Raw genomic sequence first — 26,381 nt, forward strand, 5'->3', positions numbered from 1 at the left:
CTCTCCCATGTTCACAAGGTATACTCATGGATAGACTTTTTTGTCTTGGGAAGGGCACTGATTCCGAAGGTGACAGGGACGGAGTATACGGCCATAGCCATTTCGGACCACGCTCCACATTGGGTAGACCTGGAGGTAGGAGAGGAAAAAGAACAGCACCCACTCTGGAGAATGGATATGGGCTTATTGGCGGATGAGGGGGTATGTCTAAGGGTGAGGGGGTGTATCAAAAGGTACTTAGAGCTTAACGACAACGGAGAGGTTCAGGTGGGAGTGGTCTGGGAGGCGTTGAAGGCGGTGGTCAGAGGGGAACTGATATCCATAAGGGCACATAAAGGGAAGCAAGAGGGTAAAGAAAGGGAGCGATTGTTGAGAGAACTTCTGAGGGTGGACAGGCAATATGCAGAGGCACCGGAGGAGGGACTGTACAGGGAAAGACAAAGGTTACATGTGGAATTTGACCTGCTGACCACGGGTAAGGCAGAGGCACAGTGGAGGAGGGCACAGGGTGTACAGTATGAGTATGGAGAGAAGGCGAGTCAGCTACTGGCCCACCAATTGAGGAAGAGGGGAGCGGTGAGGGAGATAGGTGGGGTGAGAGATGAGGAGGGAGAGATGGAACGGGGAGCGGAGAGAGTGAACGGGGTGTTCAAGGCATTCTATGAGAGGTTATATTAGGCTCAGCCCTCGGAAGGGAAGGAGGGAATGATGTGTTTCCTGGATCAGCTGGAATTCCCTAAGGTGGAGGAGCAGGAGAGGGTGGGACTGGGAGCACAGATTGAGATGGAGGAGGTGGTAAAGGGGATTGGGAGCATGCAGGTGGGGAAGGCCCCGGGACCGGATGGATTTCCGGTGGAATTTTATAGGAAATATATGGACCTACTGGCCCCGCTTTTGACGAGAACCTTTAATGAGGCCAGGGAAAGGGGGAAGTTGCCCCCGACTATGTCGGAGGCGACGATATCGCTACTTTTGAAGAAGGAAAAAGACCCGCTGCAGTGTGGGTCCTACAGGCCCATTTCCCTTTTAAACGTAGATGCTAAGCTCCTGGCCAAGGTGATGGCGACGAGGATAGAGGACTGTGTCCCGGGGGTGGTCCACGAGGATCAACCTGGGTTCGTTAAGGGGAGACAGCTTAACACGAACATACGGAGGCTGCTAGGGGTGATGATGATGCCCCCACCAGAGGGGGAGGCGGAGATAATGGTGGCGATGGACGCCGAGAAAGCATTCGACAGAGTGGAGTGGGACTATCTGTGGGAAGTGTTGAGGAGATTTGGTTTTGGAGAAGGGTTTATTGGATGGGTACAGCTGCTATATAGGGCCCCAGTGGCAAGTTTGGTCACGAACAGGCAGAGGTCTGACTACTTCCGTCTTTATAGAGGGACGAGGCAGGGGTGTCCCTGTCTCCGTTACTGTTTGCTTTGGCAATTGAGCCCCTGGCCATAGCACTGAGGGGCTCCAGGAAGTGGAGGGGAGTACTCAGGGGAGGAGAAGAACACCGGGTATCATTGTATGCAGATGATTTATTGCTGTATGTTGCGGACCCAGTGGAGGAGATAATGCTCAGGGAGTTTGGGGAATTCTCGGGGTACAAATTGAATATGGGGAAGAGTGAGCTGTTTGTGGTGCATCCGGGGGAGCAGAGCAGGGGAATAGATGATTTACCGCTGAGGAAGGTAACAAGAGATTTCCGGTACTTAGGGATTCAGATAGCCAGGAGTTGGGGAACCTTACATAGGCTTAATCTAACACGATTGGTGGAACAGATGGAGGAGGATTTTAAGAGATGGGACATGGTGCCCCTGTCACTGGTGGGTAGGGTGCAGGCGGTCAAAATGGTAGTCCTCCCGAGATTCCTTTTTGTGTTTCAGTGCCTCCCGGTGATGGTCACGAAGGCTTTTTTCAAGAAAATTGAGAAAAGTGTCATGAGTTTTGTGTGGGCTGGGAAGACCCCGAGAGTGAGGAGGGGTTTTTTGCAGCATAGCAGGGATAGGGGGGGACTGGCACTACCGAGCTTAAGCGAGTACTACTGGGCCGCCAATATCTCAATGGTGTGTAAGTGGATGGGAGAAGGGGAGGGAGCGGCGTGGAAGAGATTGGAGATGGCGTCCTGCAAGGGAACCAGCCTACAAGCACTGGCGACGGCGCCGTTGCTGTTCTCCCCGAAGAAATACACCACAAGTCCAGTGGTGGTGGCAACACTGAAAATTTGGGGGCAGTGGAGACGGCATAGGGGAAGGACGGGAGCCTCGGTACGGTCCCCGATAAGAAATAATCATAGGTTTGTCCCGGGGAGAATAGACGGGGGATTTGGAGCATGGCCGAGAGCTGGGATTGTGCAACTGAGAGATCTGTTCTTAGACGGGACGTTTGTGAGTCTGGGAGCGCTGACGGAAAAATATGGGTTGCCCCAAGGGAATACATTTCGGTACATGCAACTGAGGGTTTTTGCGAGGCAACAGGTGAGGGAATTCCCGCAGCTCCCGACACAGGAGATTCAGGGTAGAGTGATCTCAGGGTCATGGGTGGGGGATGGTAGGGTGTCGGATATATACAGGGAAATGAGGGACGAGGGGGAGATCATGGTGGATGAGCTGAAGGGAAAATGGGAAGAAGAGCTGGGGAAGAGATTGAAGAGGGGCTGTGGGCAGATGCCCTACGTAGGGTAAACTCTTCGTCCTCGTGCGCCAGGCTAAGCCTGATACAATTCAAGGTTTTGCACAGGGCGCATATGACCGGAGCAAGGCTCAGTAAATTTTTGGGGTAGAGGATAGGTGTGGGAGATGCGCGAGAGGCCCAGCAAACCACACCCACATGTTTTGGTAATGCCCCGCACTGCAGGGGTTCTGGGTGGGGGTGGCGAATGTGCTTTCGAAGGTGGTGGGGGTCCGGGTCGAGCCAAGCTGGGGGTTGGCTATATTTGGGGTTGCAGAAGAGCCGGGAGTGCAGGAGGCGAGAGAGGCTGATGTTTTGGCCTTTGCGTCCCTAGTAGCCCGGCGAAGGATATTGCTTATGTAGAAGGAAGCCAAACCCCCGGGCGTGGAGACCTGGATAAATGACATGGCAGGGTTTATAAAACTAGAACGAATAAAGTTTGCACTAAGGGGTTCGGCTCAAGGGTTCACCAGGCGGTGGCAACCGTTCATTAACTACCTCGCAGAACGATAAAGGAAATGGGAAGGTAACAGCAGCAACCCAGGGGGGAGGTGGGGGGGGGGGGGGGGGGGGGGGAAGGGCTCGGGAGGGTCCTCAGGGGTGTTTTTGTATAGATATTTGTATTAGGCTATGTATATTGGACTGTTTGATTTTATTATCGGGGAGAGTTATTATTTTTGTTATGGCAGTTGCCATTTAGTTTATATATTATTTATTTATTTGTTAAAAACGGTCACTGTTATTTATATTGTTTTATTGTTGTAAAAAGGGAAAACCTTTATTGTTTTGTTTGGCCAAAAAATTTGAATAAAATATATTTTTTTTAAAAAAGAAAGTCTAAACCTGAAATAGCGGTTTTCCCATAAGACTCACCTATCCATCCTCAACAGATCCAGACCCTTAGAGGACATTGAGTGGGAAGTGAGTTAGAATTCTTCCTTGTAGATTTGGGATCCTATTATAACTTGAAATATAGTTTGAAATAGATTAGTTCCCATCTGGTATCAGCAAGGGAGTCTAAGGGATAGAAGACCTTAGAGTGGCCAACTAGTTAAGAAGTTATAGGATATAGTAATTCAGAAAGCATTAATATCTTTAGTCTTAACGAAAGTTGACCATAAAAACACAATATAGGGCCAAAAACTGCTCACAATACTCCAAATGAGGTCTGACCAGAGCCTTATACAGCCTCAGAAGTACATCCCTGCTCTTGTATTCTAGCCCTCTTGACATGAATGCTAATTGCCTTCTTAACTGCTGACTGAACCTGCACGTTAGCCTAAAGAGAATCATGAACAAGGACTCCTAAGTCCCTTTGTGCTTCTGATTTCCTAAGCATTTCCCCATTTAGAAAATAGATATGCCTCCATTCCTCCTTCCAAAGTGCATAACCTGACACTTTTCCACATTGTATTCCATCTGCCACTTCTTTGCCCACTCTCCTAGCCTGCCCAAGTCCTTCTGCAGCCCGCCTGCTTCCTCAATACTGCCTGTCCCTCTGCATATCTCTATATAATCTGCATACTTAGCAACAGTGCCTTCAGTTCCTTCTTCCAGATCGTTTATGCCCCACTCCCAGTGGTGAAGGGGAGTGCTGCAGTGTCAGAGGTTTTACCAAAACAAATAACACCCAAGAAGTATTTTTATTTTGTGCAGTTACCATTGTTAGAAACAGGGGAACCAATTTTCCTGACACTATTGGGAAAAGAGCAACGGTGATATGTGAAATGAAAATCGTTTATTGTCACAAGTAGGCTTCAAATGAAGTTACTGTGAAAAGCCCCTAGTCGCCACATTCCGGCGCCTGTTCGGGGAGGCTGGTACAGGAATTGAACCGTGCAGCTGGCCTGCCTTGGTCTGCTTCCAAAGCCAGCGATTTAGCCCTGTGCTAAACAGTCCCAGACCATATGTTCCAGATCCGCCACGGTCAACTCGTGCCGGTCCATCAAATTATCCGTCCCACCCACAGTGGGCGGGGCTGGGTGCTTTCGGCACAGATATGTTTGGTTAATAGTTTTCCCTCAATCAGGTGGTGCAGTGGCACAGTGGTTAGCACTGCTGCCTCAGGGTGCCAAAGATCCAGGTTTGATCCCGGCCCCGGGTCACTGTCCGTGTGGAGTTTGCACATTCTCCCCGTGTTTGCGTGGGTTTCACCCCCACAACTCAAAAGTGTGCAGGGTAGGTAGATTTGCCACGCTAAATTGCCCCTTAATTGGAAAAGTTCAAAAAAAATAGTTATCCCTCAATCAACATTACTAATGAGAAAGATTAACTGATCATTTATCACATTGCTGCTTGCTTGAGCTTGCTGTGTGTGAATTGGTTCCCCTATTTCCAACAACAGGAACTGCACAAAATAAAAATACTTCTTGGGTGTTATTTGTTTTGGTATATCCTCAGGTTGTGAAAGTTGCTTTATAAATGCAAGCTTCTCTTTCAGAACAATAATCTATTCAAGGACAAAGCCTTATTGCATTGCGTTGTTGATATTTTGTGTGGAGCAGAAAGGCATTGTCTAATTTTTAAAAATTCATTCCTCACGGGATGCGGGCTTCGCTGGCTCGGCCAGCATTTGTTGTCCATCCCTAATTTCCCCTTGAAAAGCATAGAACCATAGAATCCCTACAGTGCAGAAGGGGGCCATTCGGCCCATTAAGTCTGTACCGACCTTCTGAAAGAGCACCCTGCCTAAGCTCACTGTCCCGCCCTATCCCCATAATCCCACCTAACCTGCACATCATTGGACACTAAGGGGCAATTTAGCATGGCCAATCCACCTAACCTGCACATCTTTGGACTGTGGGAGGAAACCGGGGCACCCGGAGGAAACCCACACAAGCACGGGGAGAACGTGCAGACTCCGCACAGTCACTCAAGGTCAGAATTGAACCCGGGTCACTGGCTTTACCGATGACTGAGTGTAGACTGATAAGGACGTAGGGGCAGCACGGTAACATGGTGGTTAGTACAATTGCTTCACAGCTTTAGGGTCCCAGGTTCGATTCCCGGCTTGGGTCACTGTCTGTGCGGAGTCTGCACGTTCTCCCCGTGTCTGCATGGGTTTCCACCGGGTGCTCCGGTTTCCTTCCACAGTCCAAAGATGTGCAGGTTAGGTGGATTGGCCGTACTAAATTGCCCTTAGTGTCCAAAATTGCCCTTAGTGTTGGGTGGGGTTACTGGGTTATGGGGATAGGGTGGAGGTGTGGGCTTGGGTAGGGTGCTCTTTCAAAGAGCCGGTGCAGACTCGATGGGCCGAATGGCCTCCTTCTGCACTGTAAATTCTATGATAATTGGCCTGATTGGATTTGTCCTGCTTTTGTGTACAGAGCACACCTGGGCAATTGCACACACTACGGGGAGGAGCCAGTGTTGTAGCTGTACTGGAACAGCTTGGTTAGGGTTGTGGAACGTTCTGGAGCACGGATCTTCAGTATTATTGCCAGAATATTGTCAGGGCCCATAGCCTTTGCAGTATCCAGTACCTTCAGCTGTTTCCTTCCTAATATCACGCGGGGTGAATCACATTGGCTGAAGGCAGACATCTGTGATGCTGGGGACCTCCGGAGGAGACCGAGATGGATCATTCACTCGGCACTTCTGGCTGAAGATTATTGCAAATGCTTCAGCTTTGTCTTTTGCATTGATGTACTGGGCTCCTCCATCATTGAGGATGGAGATATTTGTAGTGCCTCCTCCTTCAGTGAGTTGTTTAATTGTCCATCACCATTCACGACTGGATGTGGCTGGATGAGAGAACTTAATTCTGATGCATTGGTTGTTAGATCGCTTGGTTCTATCTGTCACTTTCTGCTTATGTTGTCTGATATGAAGTAGTCCTGTGTTGTAGCTTCACCAGGTTGACAAATCATTTTTCGCTATCCCTGATGTTGCTCCTGGCATGCTCTTCTGCACCCTTCTTTGAACCAGGGTTGATCCCCTGGCTTAATGGTTATGGTGGAGTGGGGACTATGCCGGGCCATGAGGTTACAGGTGGTGGTTGAGTATAATTCTGCTGCTGCTGATGGCCCCCAGCCTCACGGATTCCCAGGCTTGAGTTGCTAGATCTGTTCTGAATCTATCCCAGTTGACATGGTGGTAGTGCCACACATGATGGAGAGTATTCTCAATGGTAGATAGGACTTCATTTCCACAAGCACTGTGCAGTGATCACTCCTGCCGATGTTGTCATGGGCAGATGCATCTGCGGCAAGCAGGTTGGTGAGGGCGAGGTTTCCTCGCCACCTGTCACAGGCCCAGTCTAACAGCTATGTCCTTTAGGTCCCGGCCAGCTCGCTCACTAGTGGTGCTACCAAGTCAATCTTGGTGATGGACACTGAATTCCCCCACCCAGAGCATATTCTGTACCCTTGCCACCCTCACCACTTCTTCCAAGAGATGTTCAACATGGACGAGTCCTAATTCATCAGCTGATGGTGGCCGGTATGTGGTAATGAGCAGGAGGTTTCCTTGCCCATGTTTGACCTGAAGCCATGCGACTTAATGGGGTCCAGAGTTGATGTTGAGGACTCCCAGGGCAATTCCCTCCCGACTGTATAACACTGTGCGGCCAGGACCTCCGTGGGACAGGACATACCCAGGAATGGTGTCTGGGACATTATCTGGAAGATATGATTCCGTGAGTATGACTAGGTCAGGCTGTTGCTTGACTAGTCTGTGAGGCAGCACTCCCAACTTTGGCAAAAGCCCCCAGATGTTAGTAAGGACGTTGCAGGGTGACAGGACTGAGTTTGCCGTTGTTGTTTCCAATGCCAAGGTTGATGCTGGATGGCCCGTCTGGTTTCATTCCTTTTCATTGACATTTTAAGCGTTTGATACAACTGGGTGCCTTGCTCGGCTATTTCAGAGGGCATTTAATAGTCAACCACATTGCTGTGGATCTGGAGACACATGTTGATTGATTGATTGATTGATTGATTTATTGTCACATGTATTGAGGTGCAGTGAAAAGTATTTTTCTGCGGGCATGGGATGTACACAATACGTATACAGTAGAGAAAAAGAATAATCAACAAAGTACATCGACAAATAATTAATTGGTTACAGTGTGGAACAAGGGCCAAACAAAGCAAATACATGAACAAGAGCAGCATAGGGTGTTGTGAATACTGGTCTTACAGGGAACAGATCAGTCTGAGGGGGAGTCGTTGAGGAGTCTAGTAGCTGTGGGGAAGAAGCTGTTCCTATGTCTGGATGTGCGGGTCTTCAGACTTCTGTACCTTCTGCCTGATGGAAGGGTCTGGAAGAGGGCAAAGCCTGGTGGGTGGGGTCACTGACACTGTTGTCTGCCTTCCAAAACAACGGGAGTAGACGGAATCAATGGGAGGGTGGCAAGCTTGTGTGTTGCGTCGATGCATTGTGTGATGTAGGCCAGACCAGGTGAGAACTGCAGATTTCCTTCCCGGGAGCAGTGGTTCCCCAACCTTTACAAGTCTTGACACACTTAATACTGTAAAGACATTTGAGGCACACCTCACATTTTCTCTGCTTTCTTCCCTTACTGGGAACTTTGCTTTTAACCTTCTCCCTGCCCTTTGTCCTGTTTTTTTCTAAACCTCTCCCCCTCTCTCTCGCTTTTCCCAGGGTTTTTGCACCCTTTTTGAGTTTTCCCTTTTTGCGCAGGTGCAATGGGACCTTTGTGTTCGGGTGCTGTGGTCATGGGCATGGACCAACATAAAACACACCACACGAGGCCCAAGATTCATCAGATCTTGGCGACGCCAAAACAGAGCTGAAAACAAAGATTAGTTTCAGTTTAATTACATGATCTTTGAATCTTTTTTCATGGCACACATTGGGGGGGGGGGGGGGGGGTCCTCACAGCACAGTTGGGAACCACAACCCTAAAGGATCGATGGGTTTTTGCAACAAGTGGTTTCATGGTCATCATTTGATATTTAATTCCAGATATTTGTTGGATTCAATTTCCACCACCTGGTCCCCAGCGCATTGGGTCTCGGGATCAGTGCTCTGGTGACAATGCTACCATTCCATCAGCTCCCCTTATAAAGTGTCTTCATGCATAGTGAATGCTACTAAATCATTTATTCTGGGGTAGCAACTCATTTGTCTGGAGAATGGTATCCAATCATTTGTTCTTTATTGGTGTTCAAAGCTTCATACCCAATGCAATCTTAAGCATTCAGTGAAAGAATCTGGTGCTTGCTCCTTCAATAGTCCACCGATGTGAGCGGCATAACCTAAACATCCAAAATGTTTCAAGGAAAAAAATCTTTGATTTTAAGCTTGGCAACAAAACCCCGAAAAAAGGAGGGACGGAAAACCCTCTGACCCTCAAACTTTTATCAGTGACGTGTTTCCAAGGAGTTGGAACGTTGTGCGTTCACCTCTGACCTCTCACCTCTGTGACCTAGGTTCACCTCTCGCCCAGTCTTCTCTTCCTTTTCGTTATATGGATTCTGAGTGAAATCATTCAGCAAAGGGCCCATCGAGCCTATACTTGCTTTTTGAAGTAGCTATCCAATTATTCCCAACACCAACCCCATTCTCTCCCAGTCGCCGCTGTATTTTATTTTCCTTTTCAGTTATTCATCTAATTTTCTTTTGAAAGCCATTATTGAAACAGCCTCCACCTTAGACTTTGCGGCAATTATCTTCCACCTGCTTCCTTGGGTCGCCAACCTCACTGCCCCGGCAAACTGTTTCTCCCTGTCAACTCTATCGATGCCCCTCTGAATTTAAATCTCCTCTTTATGGTTGAATCCGGAATGGGAAGTGGTGTAGGAAGGTGAACCCAACCCCGTTCATAGTCCAGGACAAGTCATTCACTCCACGGGCTGAGAGGTCAGGAGGGAAGTTGGTGCTGGACAAGTCATTTAGGAAGTCTCTTTGAAGACCCGGAGAGCACTGCTCAACCTCTCAATAAGATTTTCAATCTTAATATCCTGGAGTCAGACTAAAGTGAACCAGTGGGCTATGAAAATGATCCAATTGCAACGTTAGCAAAAGGCAGAGTTAGCTGACATTGCTAAGATTGAACAGGAATAATTTTGCTGGATGCATAAAGGGCTTCAATTTTTAGAAGCGTAAGTTGCGGATGATTTAATAATAATCTTTCTTATTGTCACTAGTAGGCTTACATTAGGGGCTGGTTTAGCACAGTGGACTAAACAGCTGGCTTGTAATGCAGAACAAGGCAGAAGCGCGGGTTCAATTCCCGTACCGACCTCCCCGAACAGGCGCCAGAATGTGGCGACTAGGGGCTTTTCACAGTAACTTCATTGAAGTCTACTTGTGACAATAAGCGATTATTATTATTAACATTGCAATGAAGTTATTGTGAAATTCCCCTCGTCGCCACATTCCACATTCCGTGTTCGGGTACACGGAGGGAGAATTCAGAATGTCCAATTCACCTAACAAGCATGGCTTTGGGGACGTGTGGGAGGAAACCGGAGCACCCGGAGGAAACCCACGCAGACACGGGGATAACGTGCAGACTCCGCACAGACAGTGACCCAAGCCGGGAATCGAACCCGGGTCCCTGGCGCTGTGAAGCAACAGTGCTAACCACTGTGCTACCATGATTTGATGATTAATAACAATATCTCCCTTGCCCTTCCTATCAACCCTGTACCTTGCTGGGGGAATGTTGCAATAACACTCCTGCTCACTTAGTTCCTGGGGAGCATCCCTGGTCCTAAATGGGTTTTATCTCTCCGTAGATGCACACCGACCTGATGTACGTTTCCACCTCTACTGATCTGCGACTGACTTTCTGAGAGTAAGATCTCACAATGGGTGCTGTAGGATATGTCTCAGCACAGGTCTACGTCAGTCTGGGTGGTAAGGAGAGCGTTCTGAGGCCATGAATGAAACAACTACTTGTGTCTGATGTCAATGCTCAGGATCAAAGGGAAGGTTAAGGAGAGGCTTAAATAGCGATATTCAAAATGTTGAGTGATTTTGGTAGAGACCAACTGTTCAGAAGGTTGATAACCACAGGTCAGCCGATTTAAAATATTTTTGCAACGGAACTGTAATAATCTTTATTGCCACAAGTAAGCTTACATTAACACTGCAAAGAAGTTGCTGTGAAAATCCCCTAGTCGCCACACTCCGACGCCTGTTCGGGTACACAGAGGGAGAATTCAGAATGTCCAATTCACCTAACAAGCACGTCTTTCGGGACTTGTGGGAGGAAACCGGAGCACCCGGAGGAAACCCACGCAGACACAGGGAGAACGTGCAGGCTCCGCACAGACAGTGACCCAGCGGGGAATCGAACCTGGGACCCTGGCGCTGTGCAGCAACAGTCCTAACCACTGTGCTGCCCACTAAAGGTGAAAACAGGAGAAATGGCTTCAAACGATGGGTTTCTAAAGTCTGGAATGCATTACCATAAAAGGTGGTGAAATCAGAACTTATGCAAGGTAATTGGACAGGTCTTTGAAAAAGGCACATTTCCAGGGTTCTGGTGAAAAGCTGTGGAATGACACTCAATTTCTGCACTGAATTGAAGAGCTAGCAGAGCAATGACAGGTTGAATGGCCTCCTCCAGTGCGGTAAGACTCTGATACTATGATGCCAGTCTTGCTTCTGTGGGGACAGACTGTAAGTCTGTACGAATCGTGTCTAGATGTTTGGCGTGCCCACAGGAAACCACATCGTGCAAGTCAGGAACGACGAGTAAATGGTTTGCAGCCTTTGGCTGAGGGCCCTGTGGTTTCTTGAACCAAACATGAACCTGTTCTTCCCTCGTGTGAACGAGGCCAGGATCTTCTGCCGTTTTGGACACCAGACAGCAAGTTCAGCATTCCTTATTCTGCCTTGGCTTTCAATCTACTTTAAAGGGAACAAACTGTTCATTGAACGACCAAGGGTCGGATCTTCAGAGTTAACCCAACTGTTGTGTTATACTGCTTCGTGTAGCATAAACTGCTTCCTTGATGTATGCTTTGACAAAGGAAGCTCCAGATTATGAAATGAGTTCAACTTGGTTATTGAACTATTAACACAGTTCTTAAATGAGTTCGACTCTCTGCTAATCTAACTGTAGTAACTCAGTCTATCTTTACCAGCCTGCTCTAAGCCACGTGCTGGGTGTGATGCTGCTTGTCATGATATTCAAACACACACATCATGATGGACACACTAACAGGCAAATCAGAGTACACAACACCACAACCAATCACAGACAAGAACACCAACCACATAAAAAGCACGAGCACGACACCTGGTGGTCAGTAGGTCTGGGGAGAAGGGAACAAGAAAGAGCTGTTAAAACACCACAAGCAGGGAGCCCCCCACGTGCAGAGTGCAAAGACCAAACTGTAAATAGCAAGTTTAAATAAAGAAGCGTTGTACCATATGCAACTGTGTTGGCTCATCTGTGTGTCAGAACACCCAACACCACATGGTACAGGAGTGGATCGATACCTGCCTACTAACCTGCCATTCTGGACATGGACCACACCGGCAAACCGCAGCCGATGCAAGTCACGGGGAACCTAGGTACCAACTGGAAGCTCTACAGGCAGCGATTTGACCTGTACATCCGTGCCACCGAAAAACAGAATGTCTCGGATGACTCGAAGATTGCAATGCTCCTCTTCTACGCAGGTCCGCACGCAACCGATGTTTTTAACTCACTGGTGCTCGAAGAAGGCGAAAACCAGGCCAAATATGACACGGTCATCCTCAAACTGGACCAGCACTTTCAAGTTGAAGTAAATGAAAGTTTTGAGAGATACATCTTTCAGCAACGCCTGCAAGGTAAGGAGGAGCTTTTTCAACCCTTTTTGACGCACCTCCGGATTCTAGCGCAGTCCTGCGGTTACGGCACCACTACAGAGTCCATGATTAGGGACCAGATTGTTTTTGGCGTTGCCTCTAGTGGCCTACGCCAGCAGCTTCTTAAAATGAAAAGCCTCACCTTAGCGTCTGCTGTGGAAGCCTGTGTCCTCCATGAAAATGCTACCTGCCGTTTTGCCCGATTTCAGGCGTCCGAGTTGGCACGGAGGGGGTCCCCAGCCGTCGAATCGGCAAGCCAGGCCGCCCACGACGTCGAACGCATCCAGGCCGTCGATTACTTCCCGACCCACGGCCCGGACGACAGCGGCCGCTTCCCGCGCTTTTCGCGGTCTCCCGCGCAGGTGCGCGCCAAAAATAACGGCCACAACGAGGGACGCACTGCGCAGGCGCGCCCACCGCAAGATCGCACTGCGCATGCGCAGTGGCGCAACGAACGCCGTGACGTCATGACGTGCGGCAATTGTGGAGGTCTACACTTAAAAGGGCAATGTCCTGCAAAAAACCGACAGTGCCGCAGATGTGCCACGATGGGCCACTACGCAGCCCGCTGTCGTGCGGCTCAACCCATGGATCCGGCGCATCCTCGACAACCTCGCAGACGAGTCAGGACCGTCCAGCCCACGCATCAAGACTTCCAGTTAAGTGATGCAGATGACCAGGATGCCTTCCGAGTTTCCGTCATTGATGTCAACAAGGTCAATGCCATCAATCCAGCCGATGAGTGGTGTGCCACCCTGACGGTCAACCCGAATTCGTCGCAAGCCCATTAGACTGGACTTATAATACAGTTCATATGTTTAACAAGTTGCACAATTTTACATGATAACCTGTTGTTGTTTATCGTTCCAGATGTCGTCTGACTGGACAACTGTTCAAGTTTTTTTTTTCTTCTTCTCTCGTTCGCATTTCTGTTATGTTATGGTACAACTTGATTCATGTGACGCACCCGACATCGCCCCATGTACATAGTTCCGTCATATGCACATGCTGCACACGACACACACACACACTCTTAGATGCACTCACGTCACGATCATATTTATTACCACGTAGGCACATATCTTTGTAAAAAGGGGGGATGTCATGATATTCAAACACACACATCATGATGGACACACTAACAGGCAAATCAGAGTACACAACACCACAACCAATCACAGACAAGAACACCAACCACATAAAAAGCACGAGCACGACACCTGGTGGTCAGTAGGTCTGGGGAGAAGGGAACAAGAAAGAGCTGTTAAAACACCACAAGCAGGGAGCCCCCCACGTGCAGAGTGCAAAGACCAAACTGTAAATAGCAAGTTTAAATAAAGAAGCGTTGTACCATATGCAACTGTGTTGGCTCATCTGTGTGTCAGAACACCCAACACCACACTGCTGATCAACCCTGATGGACTCTCTAGATGCCTGTCTGTGGAAAGAGGCAGAGCATGTGTGCCCTGTCCTTTTATATGGGTTGTGAAGTGCCCCCTTGTGGTAATGCCACCTCTGGGTGTCCTGACTACTCATTGGTTGTATCCTGTTGTAATGATCCATTGGCTGTATGTCTGCATGTCATGACATCTCTGGTGCTCCCTCTAGTGGTTACTCAGTTGTAGTGTATTTACATTAACCCCTTGTGTATATACAGCGATGCATAGCTCCACACCAGCTATTCAGGTGATCAATGAAGTCACTCCAGACAAACAGTTCACTGCAGTGAGGGGGACAACTCCCAGGGCGAGTGTTAAAAATGAATCGGGGTGGGGAGGGCCGCTAAAACGGAGATCAGCAGGATCGCCCAAACAGCGATGAGACAAACATTCAGGTAATCAGCTCTAATGATCGCATTATTATTTGTAGCACTTGGCTGTTTACACATTGGCTGCCTCACTTCCAGCACAGTCTACCCAGACATCCTCTGTTGTGGCAAACCTTTGGTGGCACGTCCGATTCCCTCCTTTTCCTGGACTGGTCCATACGGCCACTTGCCCACTTTTATATGAAAGATGCTCCATATTTAGGTGTAGTTATTATAAAATGTCTCCTCGGGGGAGCTTTTCTTTTGTTGTTTTATTCGCTCATGGGATGTGGGCGTTGCTGGCTGAGCTAGCATTTATTGCCCATCCCTGAGGGCATTTAAGAGTCAACCCCTAAAAGGACATTAGTGAACCAGATGTTTTTTTGCAACAACAGTTACACAGCCGTACCTCGACTTTTAATTCCAAACTTTTTTAAATTGAATTCGAATTCACCATGGCATCTGAGTTGACCCTGCAGGGGGTCAACAGTGCTGATTTGTTTAAAAACTGATTATTCACTTCAAAGATGCAACACTGACCTTCTGAGCTCAGCCAGTTCCTTGGCTCCATAAGCAAAACCAGCAATGAGGTTTTCTTCCATGCAACGATAGTCTCTGTGACGAGCTGCCAGTTCTCTGTGGTCATTTTGTGCTTTGGCCACCGAGATCCGACTCTGTTCCTCACATCTTGTGTCGCATGTGAGTCTAGCTTGGGATCCTCTTAAGGTTAACGTGCAGGTTCAGTCGGCAGTTAGTAAGGCAAATGCAATGTTGCCATTCATGTCGAGAGGGCTAGAATACAAGAGCAGGGATGTACTACTGAGGCTGTATAAGGCTCTGGTCAGACCCCATTTGGAGTATTGTGAGCAGTTTTGGGCCCCGTATCTAAGGAAGGATGTGCTGGCCTTGGAAAGGGTCCAGAGGAGGTTCACAAGAATGATCCCTGGAATGAAGAGCTTGTCGTACGAGGAACGGTTGAGGACTCTGGGTCTGTACTCTTTGGAGTTTAGAAGGATGAGGAGGGATCTAATTGAAACTTACAGGACACTGCGAGGTCTGGATAGAGTGGACGTGGAGAGGATATTTTCACTAGTAGGAGAAACTAGAAGCAGAGGACAGAATCTCAGACTAAAGGGATGATCCTTTAAAACAGAGATGAGGAGGAATTTCTTCCGCCAGAGCGTGGCGAATCTGTGGAACTCTTTTCCGCAGAAGGCTGCGGAGGCCAAATCACTGAGTCTCTTCAAGACAGAGATAGATTAATATCTATCTCTGAGATAAATTGATTAATAAGGGGATCAGGGGTTATTGTGAGAAGGCAGGAGAATGGGGATGAGAAAAATATCAGCCATGATTGAATGGTGGATCAGACTCGATGGGCCGAGTGTCCTAATTTTGCTCCTAAGACTTATGGTCTTATGGGAAAATGTCCTGTGATCTCGCTCAGTCTGACCATATTTAACCAGTGACAGAGTATCAACAGGAAATGACTGCAACAGAAATAAGGGACTGAGTTGCTCTTTCTCCATGCCAGAAGTGTGGAGCACACTCGTGCTGGGTCCTGGCATCTCCTGATTAGACTGTTTCATAGTCACTTCTAGTTCTTCATGTATGTAACCCATCTGAACTCCTCAGTGCGACTCAATCCTTGTTCTTCACTGCTAGGTATGATTTTGTACAGAAACCATCTTCAAATAGGCTCCAGCCTGCGATGCTTTCCCAGGTTATCGCGATAGGTTTGAGAGCCGATGTTTCTACTTTACCAAAAGCCTGGCCCTTGCGGAGATTTCACTGAGGCCTTTCAAAGCGCTGGAGATACGATCCGCAGAGATGGACTGTTTAAACGAGATAGGGCTGTGACGAGCTGGGCCATGAGTATAAGTTATTTAAACATTTAAGTCTTAAGTCATAAGAGTCATAGAGTTTTTACAGGACAGAAAGAGGCCCTTCGGCCCATCGTGTTTGTGTTAGCTCTTATCTATTCCAATCCCATTTTCCAGCACATGGTCCTTGGCCTTGTACGCTATGGTGTTTCAAGTGCTCATCTTAATGCTTCTTAAATGTCGTGAGGTCTCCCGCCTCGAACACCCTTTCAGGCAGAGAGTTCCAGACTCCCACCATCCTCTGGGTGAAATCGATTTTCCTCACGTCCCCCATAAATCCCCTGCCCCTTACCTTAAATCTATGCCCCCTGGTTATTGGGAAAAGCTTCTTCCTATCTACTCTATCTATTTTCTTCATAATTTTGTACACCTCAGTCAGGTCCCCCCCTCCTCTGCCTTCTCTGCTTCAAGGAGAGCAACCCCAGCCTAACCAGCCTCTCTTCATCGCTGAAACGTTCCAGCCCAGGTTGCATCCTGGTGAATCTCCTCTGCACCCTCTCTAATGCAATCACTTCCTTCCTATAGTGTGGCGACGAGAACTGCACACAGTACTCTAGCTGTGGTCTAACGAGTGTTTTATGCAGACCCATCATAACCTCCCTGCTCTTATATTCTATGCCTTGGCTAATACAGGCAAGTATTCCATATACCTACTAAGCCACTTTATCTACCTGTCCTGCTGCCTTCAGGGACATATAGACATGCACCCCAAGATCCCTCTGGGCTTCTATATTTCGGAGCATCCTCCCGTTCTTTGTATACGCGCTCGCCTTTGTAGTCCTCCCAAAATGCATCATCTCATACTTTTTAGGGTTAAATGCCATTTGCCACAGTTCTGTCCATCTGACCGGCCCGTCTATACTGCCTTGTAATCTAAAGCTTTCCTCCTCACTATCTATCACCAATTTTTGTGTAATCTCCGAGCTTACTGATCATATCACCAACACTCCTGTCTAGACCATTAATGCGCACTAAAAACAGCAATGGATCTGACGCCGATCATTGCAGAATACCACTGGACATGGGTTTACAGTCACAAAAACAACCTTTGACCAACACCCTCTGCCTCTGCCACCAGGCCAATTTTAGATCCAATTTGCCAATTTGCCCTGGATCCCATGGGCTCCATTCATGTGAAGTACATCAACTGCACTGCCCTCATCCACACACCTCGCACTGCCCTCATCCACACACCTGGTCACCTCCTCGAAATATTCAACCAAATTTGTGAGACCTGATTTTCCCTTGACAAAGCCATGCTGACTAGCCATGACTAATCTTTGTCTCTCCAAGTGGAGATCCATTCTGTCCCTCAGAATTATTTCCAATAATTTCCCTACCACGGATGTTCGACTCACTGACCTGTAATTACCTATATTTTTCCCTACTTCCCTTATTGAATAATGGCACCATATTCGCTGTCCTCCATTCTTCTGGCACGTCACCTGTGACCAGAGAGGATTTGAAACCTAGTGTCAGCGCCCCCGCAATCTCTGCTCTTGCCTTGGGATCTATCCACTTTTAAGCCCTCGAAAACTGCTAACACCTCCTCTCTCTCAATGCTAATCTGTTCGGTTATATCACAGTTCCGCTCACTGCTTTCCATACCTATGTCGATCTTCTTCATGGTGAACGCAGATGCAAATACTCATTTATTATCTCACCTACATCTTCCAGCTCCACACACAGGTTGCCTCTTTTCTCCCTAATGGCCCCTACTCCTTCCCTGGTTACCCTATTGCCCTTCATGTGCTTATTGTTACGCATTTAAGTGATACATCCCTGGTGGCGGAACGTCACATGATCTGCAGGTGACGTCAGCAGAGTGTTTGCCCGGCCGTTAGGTCTCCACCTTGTACTGCATGAACAACATCTCCTGAATAAACCTTGCATCGTGTTTGGAAGAACCCCAAGTGTGTGGCGCCTCCCGACCTTTTCTCTTTGCACCACATCGAGAATCTAACAAAAGATAAGACTGGCGACGAGGAGTGAAGCGAGGGAAAACTGACCAGGCACCAAAATTGTTGACGAGAAAAGTGAAAACGTCGAGGAGAGCGGAGGAGATTCTCGGCACCGGGTCACTGACGCAGAAAGGTTTGAACAAGAAAACACAAAGCACAACCGTGAATAAGCAGAACAAAAGTTTCAAAAACCTGCTTGCCGTTGGAAGTGGATAGGCGCGAGGCGGCGGGGACCCCTGCACGTGGCGAAGTGAAGCGGGCTACGGGAACGGGGATTTCTGATTCTGTGCACAGTGCTGCTCGAATTAGAAAAACCACAGTCCAGGCAGAAGAAAAAAACAAGAGACCTCTTGTTTCATACATCAAAAAAGTCAGAAGGGAGGAAGGCTGAAGAAAAGTTTAGACCCTGGAAGCCAGTATCCGAAATGGTGGGTAAAGATGGCACCGAGGATGGATCCGATAAAGGTGGTGAGATTTGGAACTCATATGAGGAGGGATTTCAACTTCATCTCAACGCAAATCAAACACCGGAGGACCTAAAGGTTGCAATATTTCTCAGTTTAGTAGGGCATAAAACTTTGATGTTACTGCAAAACTTAGTCCATCCAGCAAAGCCGAGAAATAAGACCAACAATGAATTGATGAAGATTCTAGAAGGGCATTTTTCACCAAGACTGCAGTTAATTGCAGAATGCTTTCAGATCCACCGCCATAGCCAGGAAGGAGGTGATAGCGTTCTACAATTCGTGGCGACGTAAAGAAAGTTAGCAAAATACTGTGGCCGGGATTCTCCCTTCCGGGGACTAAGTCCCCACGTCGGCGGGAAAACCGCTGCCAATGACTCCGGCGTCAACGGGCCCCCCAAGGTGAGGAATTCTCACCTGTCACAGGGGCTAGGTGGACGGCGGAGGGGATGGCGGCGCTACAGCCGGCGCCGAAGGGACTGCGCGAGTTCGCACATGCGCAGAACGGCCGTCGTGATCTCGTGCATGCGCGGATCTGGCTGTCGTATTTTGGCGCATGCGCAGGGGTTCTCTTCTCCGCGCCGGCCATGGCGGATTTCTACAGGGGCCGGCGCGGAAGGATGAAGTTCCCCCACGGAACTGGGCTGCCCGCAGATCGGTGGGCCTCGATCGTGGGCCAGGCCACCGTGGGGGCCCCCCCCCCCGCCGGGGTCAGATCCCCCCGCACACCGCAAGGACCAGGACATGACTTACCTGACAGGTCCCGCCGTGTGTGACCATGCGTAACCCACGCCGGCGGGACTGGCCAAAAACGGACGGCCGCTTGGGCCATCCGGGCCCGGAGAATAGCTGGGGGGCCGCTGCCAACGGCCCCGACCGGCATGGCGTGAGTCCCGCCCCCGCCTGAAAAACAGCACCGGCCAATACGGCAGCTGGCGTCAGGGCGGAATTCGCGCCGCCCCCCGGCGATTCACGACCCGGCGGGGGGTCGGAGAATCCTGCCCTGTGTGTTTGATGCAACACTAGATGACATCCTTTGTGATAGGCTGGTATCTGGAATCCGCAATGAAGCTATTCAGAGGAAGCTGCTTACTGTAAGCGATGTAACTCTTAAATCAGCTGTAGGAATTGCCACGCCAATGGAGTGAGCAGAAAAAGAGACTTTATAGAGAGGAGCTCGAGTGAAGATCCACAAGATGAAGATCGCCAAAAACAAATATGGCTTAATTTTGAGTTGAACTTCACCCAGTGAGTATTAAAGCTCCTTTTTATACTTTTCCAGAAGTTGCTGGAGGTTATTCTTTGAATCAAACAGTTAATTCACCGCTCCCAGTTGAGTGTAATTTTTCCCAAACATGCTCCACCAAATGAAGCAGGGACGTTTTCCCGGACAACATGGAGAGGTAACACCGCTGTTTGTCCATTTACTTCCACTTTTACCGTAATGTATCCGTTTAGTAGTATGGCCTTTTCTGTGTACATCCGTAGGAAACATTTAATGGTTTTGGTGGTGGATGCTTTAACTTCTGACGATAGATTGTCTCCATTATCAATGATACAGCTGCACCCGTATCCACTTCCATTTTGACTTGGTTACCATCAAGTTTTGGGAATGCCCAGAAACGTTGTTGATCGCCCTTCACCTCACCGACAAGATGCCTAGTCTCAGCTCTTGAAGTTACAACCAAAGATACAACCATGTCATCGATGTGCATCAGTTGGACACTCAGCGGGGATGCTGGAGTAGAGAAAATGAGTGCAGGAACTGTGTCAAAAGGGGCCATATTGCTAAAGCGCGTTGTTCACAGAAAACTTGACCAACGCCAAAGACGTGGAAGAGAAAGAAAACACTGAAGCCATCTAGTCGAGTCTACAAGATGATAGACCGAGTTCAAGACTCCTCAGAAGACGACATACCCGAACAACTTCAAAAGCGACTTCACATCAACATTAAGAGGAAATTCACCCATTTCATGTTTCCCTGCAGTTTGTTACGTTTTTGGGGTAATTTTGAAATCAAAATAAAGGAAGCTGGCAAGTGATAGGTAATGGGCAGCCGATCTACTTTATCCCTCATAGTCCAAATTCCACCCCTTACTATTTGCACCCAAATACCATTGTATCCAACATTAGCCCAACAGTACACATCCCCATGTGCTGTCTTTGCTGACTCCATTTTCCACCTCCCCCTCTCCCCTCCCAACCCCCCAGCCCCGGTCAACTTGGCACTAGAACACATAAACGTTAATCTCTGTGCCCTCTAAGACACAGTGGCACAGTGGTTAGCGCTGCTGCCTCACAGCACCAGGGAACCGGGTTCAAATCCGGCCTCGGGTGGCTTTGTGGAGTTTGTATGTTCACCCCGTGTCTGGGTGGGTCTCCTCCGGGTGCTCCGGTTTCCTCCCACAGTCTAACGTAGTGCAGGTTAGGTGGATTGGCCGTGATAAATTACCCCTTGATGTCCAAATGTTAGTTGGCATTACGGGCATAGGGCGGGAGATGTGGACCTAGGTAGGGTGCTCGTTCGGAAGGTTGGTGCAGACCCGATGGGCCGAATGGCCTCCTTCTGCACTGGAGGAATTCCGTGGATTCTATGAACTAATTTGAAGAAAATCTGTTGAGCTTCCTTTAATTGATGCGTCCGCCGACTGCACTCATTCCGCACGTCCTGTGAAAATCTCCGAGGAGGATTGACAGGAGGAAAACTCTCTTACCAAGTACCAACAGCAGGAAAATTGAAAAAGTGGAAATCAAGCAACCGACTCTCGCAAAATCAAAATGCTGCAAGTTTCCACATTGGATTCTCTGATTTATATTCTCATTAAGAAAGACTACACAATGGGGCAGAGCCCGACACACTGTGTGGGAATGTTAAGGGAGGGGTGGGGGAAACAATAGGGGGTTGGACAGCTACAGCTGAAGAGCCAGAAATAGGGCTCATGCAGTGGCCCAGATGGCCTCCTTCTACGATTCGATATACAAAAGAGCATTATCATAGATCATAGAATTTACAATGCAAAAGGAGGCCATTTGGCCCGTCGAGTCTGCACCGGCCCTTGGAAAGAGCACTCTACTTAAGCCCCACACCTCCTCCCTATCCCCGTAATCCAGTAACTCCACCTAACGTATTTATAAACGTAATTTGCCCATTAACGTACAATCATACAAACTCACCGCCCTAGTCGGCAAATTTAAAAAACAAACCTTGCGCGCACTTCAGCAAGATGAAACTTGACAAGAGCACCTGTTGTACGTGCTGTCAATGAACTGGCAGAGAGGTAAGAAAGTGCTGGCTTCACCTTGCAGCTGGGAAGAGAATAGGAGCGACATTGTAGCACTGCCAAGATGGGGGACTGCTCCAGTCTCTGTCCAAACATTATAACCACCCATCGCATTCACACCCTCCAATAGCAACTTGACACCAGAAAGCAGCTCTAATTATGGGTCACTTCAAACGCGAGCACTTTCTATTAATACACTGGCTTTCCATGAGCTATGATTAGTTCATGGTTTAAATAGGACAGCAATGAATGATGCCCGACTCACTCCACTTTAATTGAATCCACCGACATAACTATTGAGAAGAGTCGAACTGTGAAGGAATCTTCAAACATTTCTATCGCGCCTTTTGCAATCTCAGGACAAAGCCCTTCAGCCTATGCAGTATTTCTGAAGTGTAGTCACTGTTGGAATGTAGGCAACGTCACAGCCAATTAGCGCTCAGCAAGCCCTCACAACAACAATGGGATAATGGACAGATAATTAGTATTAGCGATGTTGGTTGAGGGATAACTATTGACCGGCAGACTGGGGACAGAACTCCCCTACTCTTCACAGAATCATAGGGGCGGCGTGGTGGCACAGTGGTTAGCACTGCTGCCTCACAGCACCATGGACCCGGGTGCAATTCCGGCCTCAGGTAACTGTATGTGTGGAGTTTGCACTTTTTCCTGGTGGCTGCGTGGGTTTCCTCCTGGTGCTCCGGTTTCCTCCCACAGTCCAAAGATGTGCAGGTTAGGTGGATTGGCCGTGCTAAATTGCCCCTTAGTGTCCAAAGATGCGGTGGGGTTACGGGGATAGGGTGGGGGAGTGGGCCTAGATAGGGTGATCTTTCAGAGGGTCGGTGCAGACTTGTTGGACCAAATGGCCTCCTTTTGCACTGTAGGAATTCTAATGCCTACCGTGTAAAAGGAGGCCATTCGCCCCATCATCTCTGCACTGGCCCTTCTTCAAAATAGTGCCATCGGATCTTTTACCCACCCGAGGGGCATCCAGAGACTCAATGTATTCCTTAATCCAAAATGTGACACCATCAATTGTGCGGCACTCTCTGCGATTTGTACCGGAAGCTTCAGCCTCGATATTGTGCTCACGTCTCTGGACTGGGTCTTTAATCCCCAACCTTCTGAATCAGAGACCAGAGTGCTGCCTGCTGAGCCACGACTTACACTAGTTTATTACTCCAAAGGGAAATTAATAATTCAAAGTTTTTGTCCAATGTGTGCAGGAGGGTTTCCTGACACAGTATGTAGATAGGCCAACGAGAGGCGAGGCCATATTGGATTTGGTACTGGGTAATGAACCAGGACAGGTGTTAGATTTGGGGATAGGTGAGCACTTTGGTGGTAGTGACCACAATTCGATTACGTTTACTTTTGCGATGGAAAGGGATAGGTATATACCGCAGGGCAAGAGTTATATCTGGGGGAAAGGCAATTATGATGCGATGAGACAAGACTTAGGATGCATCGGATGGAGAGGAAAACTGCAGGGGATGGGCACAATGGAAATGTGGAGCTTGTTCAAGGAACAGCTACTGCGTGTTCTTGATAAGTATGTACCTGTCAGGCAGGGAGGAAGTGGTCGAGCGAGGGAACCGTGGTTTACGAAAGCAATCAAAACACCTGTCAAGAGGAAGAAGAAGGCTTATGTAAAGATGAGACATGAGGGTTCAGTTAGGGCACTCGAGAGTTACAAGTTAGCTAGGAAGGACCTAAAGAGAGAGCTAAGAAGAGCCAGGAGGGGACATGAGAAGTCTTTGGCAGGTAGGATCAAGGATAACCCTAAAGCTTTCTATAGATATGTCAGGAATAAAAGAATGACTGGGGTAAGTGTAGGACCAGTCAGGGACAACAGTGGGAAGTTGTGCGTGGAGTCCGAGGAGATAAGAGAGGTGCTAAATGAATATTTTTTGTCAGTATTCATACAAGAAAAAGACAATGTTGTCGAGGAGAATAATGGGATTCAGGCTACTAGACTAGATGGGCTTGAGGTTCATAAGGAGGAGGTGTTAGCAATTCTGGAAAGTGTGAAAATAGATAAGTCCCCTGGGCCGGATGGGGTTTATCCTAGGATTCTCTGGGAAGCTAGAGAAGAGATTGCTGAGCCTTTGGCTTTGATCTTTAAGTCATCTTTGTCTACAGGAATAGTGCCAGAAGACTGGAGGATAGCTAATGTGGTCCCCTTGTTCAAGAAGGGGAGTAGAGACAACCCCGGTAACTGTAGACCAGTGAGCCTTACTTCTGTTGTGGGCAAAGTCTTGGAAAGGTTTATAAGAGATAGGATGTATAATCATCTGGAAAGGAATAATTTGATTAGAGATAGTCAACAAGGTTTTGTGAAGGGTAGGTCGTGCCTCACAAACCTTATTGAGTTCTTTGAGAACGTGACTAAACAGGTGGATGAGGGTAAAGCAGTTGATGTGGTGTATATGGATTTCAGTAAAGCTTTTGATAAGGTTCCCCACGGTAGGCTACTGCAGAAAATACGGAGGCATGGGATTCAGGGTGATTTAGCAGTTTGGATCAGAAATTGGCTAGCTGGAAGAAAACAAAGGGTGGTGGTTGATGGGAAATGTTCAGACTGGAGACCAGTTACTAGTGATGTATCACAAGGATCTGTTTTGGGGCCACTGCTGTTTGTCATTTTTATAAATGACCTGGAGGAGGGTGTAGAAGGATGGGTGAGTTAATTTGCAGATGACGCTAAAGTCGGTGGAGTTGTGGACAGTGCGGAAGGATGTTACAGAGGGACATAGATAAGCTGCAGTGCTGGGTTGAGAGGTGGCAAATGGAGTTTAATGCAGAAAAGTGTGAGGTGATTGATTTTGGAAGGAATAACAGGAAGACAGAGTACTGGGCTAATGCTAAGATTCTTGGCAGTGTGGATGAGCAGAGAGATCTCGGTGTCCATGTACATAGATCCCTGAAAGTTGCCACCCAGGTTGATAGGGTTTTTAAGAAGGCGTATGGTGTGTTAGCTTTTATTGGTAGAGGGATTGAGTTTCGGAGCCATGCGGTCATGTTGCAGCTGTACAAAACTCTGGTGCGGCCGCATTTGGTGTATTGCGTGCAATTCTGGTCGCCGCATTATAGGAAGGATGTGGAAGCATTGGAAAGGGTGCAGAGGAGATTTACCAGAATGTTGCCTGGTATGGAGGGAAGATCTTATGAGGGAAGGCTGAGGGACTTGAGGCTCTTTTCGTTAGAGCGAAGAAGGTTAAGAGGTGACATAATTGAGGCATACAAGGTAATCAGAGGATTAGATAGGGTGGACAATGAGATCATTTTCCTCGGATGGTGATGTCTAGCACGAGGGGACATAGCTTTAAATTGAGGGGTGATAGATATAAGACAGATGTCAGAGGTAGGTTCTTTACTCAGAGAGTAGTAAGGGCGTGGAATGCCCTGCCTGCAACAGTAGTGGACTCGCCAACACGAAGGGCATTCAAATGGTCATTGGATAGACATATGGACGATAAGGGAATAGTGTAGATGGGCTTTAGAGTGGTTTCACAGGTCGGCACAACATCACGGGCCGAAGGGCCTGTACTGCACTGTAATGTTCTATGTTCTATGTTCTATGGTTGAATGTATATCTGTGTTGTGGATTTCAATGATTACGCGAAGATGATCCAATTTGGGTCGAAGTAAAAATAAGAAACTGGAGCAGGAGGAGCCCATTCAGATCTTCGAACCTTCCCCACCATTCAATAAGATAAAGGTTGATCTGATCTTGGCCTCAACTTCAGTTTCCTGCCTGCTCTTCAAAACCCTAACTCCCAGATAATTGAAAACTCGGCCTTGAGTATATTCAATGGTCCGGCCTCAGCAGGAGCATTTCAAAGTTTCACCATCTTCAGCGGAGAAATTTCTCCTCATCTCGGTCTTGAATGGTCTTTATACTCAAATGATGCCCCCACCCTCTCCAGTCCTGAATTCCCTCATAAGGACCAATGCCCTCTCAGGATCTGCCGTGTCAAGCTACCTCAGAATCTTCAGTAAGATCATCTATCATTCTTCTAAACTCTAATGGGTATAGATCTGCCTGCTCAATATTTCCTCACAACACATGATAAACTGCAACACCAGCATCTATCCGGCAATGTGGAAAATTTGCCCAAGTATGTCCTGTACACAAAAAGCAGGACAAATCCAAACTGGTCAACTATTGCCCCATCAGTCTATTCTCGATCACCAGTAAAGTGGGGGAAGGGGTCATGAACAGTGCTATCATATTAAGCTTGCTTAGTAATGATCTGCTCACTGACACCCGGTTCAGGTTCCAGCAGGATCACTCAGCTCCTGGCTTCATTACAGTCTTGGTTCAAACATGGACAAAAGAGCTGAACTCCCGAGGAAAGGTGAGAGTGACTGCCCTTGACATCGAGGCAGCAACTGACCGAGTGTGGCATCAAGGAGCCCCAGCATAACTGGAGTAAACGGGAATCAGGGAAAAGGCCTGTGCTGCTTGGAGTCATACCTGGCAGAAAGAAGATGGTTGTGGCGGTTGGAGATCAATCATCTCAGTTCCAGGACATCACTGCAGGAGTTCCTCA

At 48.1% G+C, this 26,381-nt stretch overlaps 1 protein-coding gene across 1 annotated transcript in view; it reads right to left on the reverse strand.

Moving 5' to 3' along the window:
* Window positions 1-7,573: 7,573 nt before the first annotated feature.
* LOC140393313 (golgin subfamily A member 7B-like) overlaps window positions 7,574-26,381 on the reverse strand; it is a 53,317-nt gene continuing 34,509 nt past the window's right edge. The window contains exon 5 of the mRNA XM_072479634.1: window positions 7,574-8,876. Coding sequence (XP_072335735.1) covers window positions 8,847-8,876 — 30 coding nt within the window. The 3' untranslated portion in view covers window positions 7,574-8,846. The remainder of the gene's footprint in view (window positions 8,877-26,381) is intronic.

This window comes from Scyliorhinus torazame, chromosome 16 (assembly GCF_047496885.1).
Source record: "Scyliorhinus torazame isolate Kashiwa2021f chromosome 16, sScyTor2.1, whole genome shotgun sequence".
Taxonomy (NCBI): Eukaryota; Metazoa; Chordata; class Chondrichthyes; order Carcharhiniformes; family Scyliorhinidae; genus Scyliorhinus; species Scyliorhinus torazame.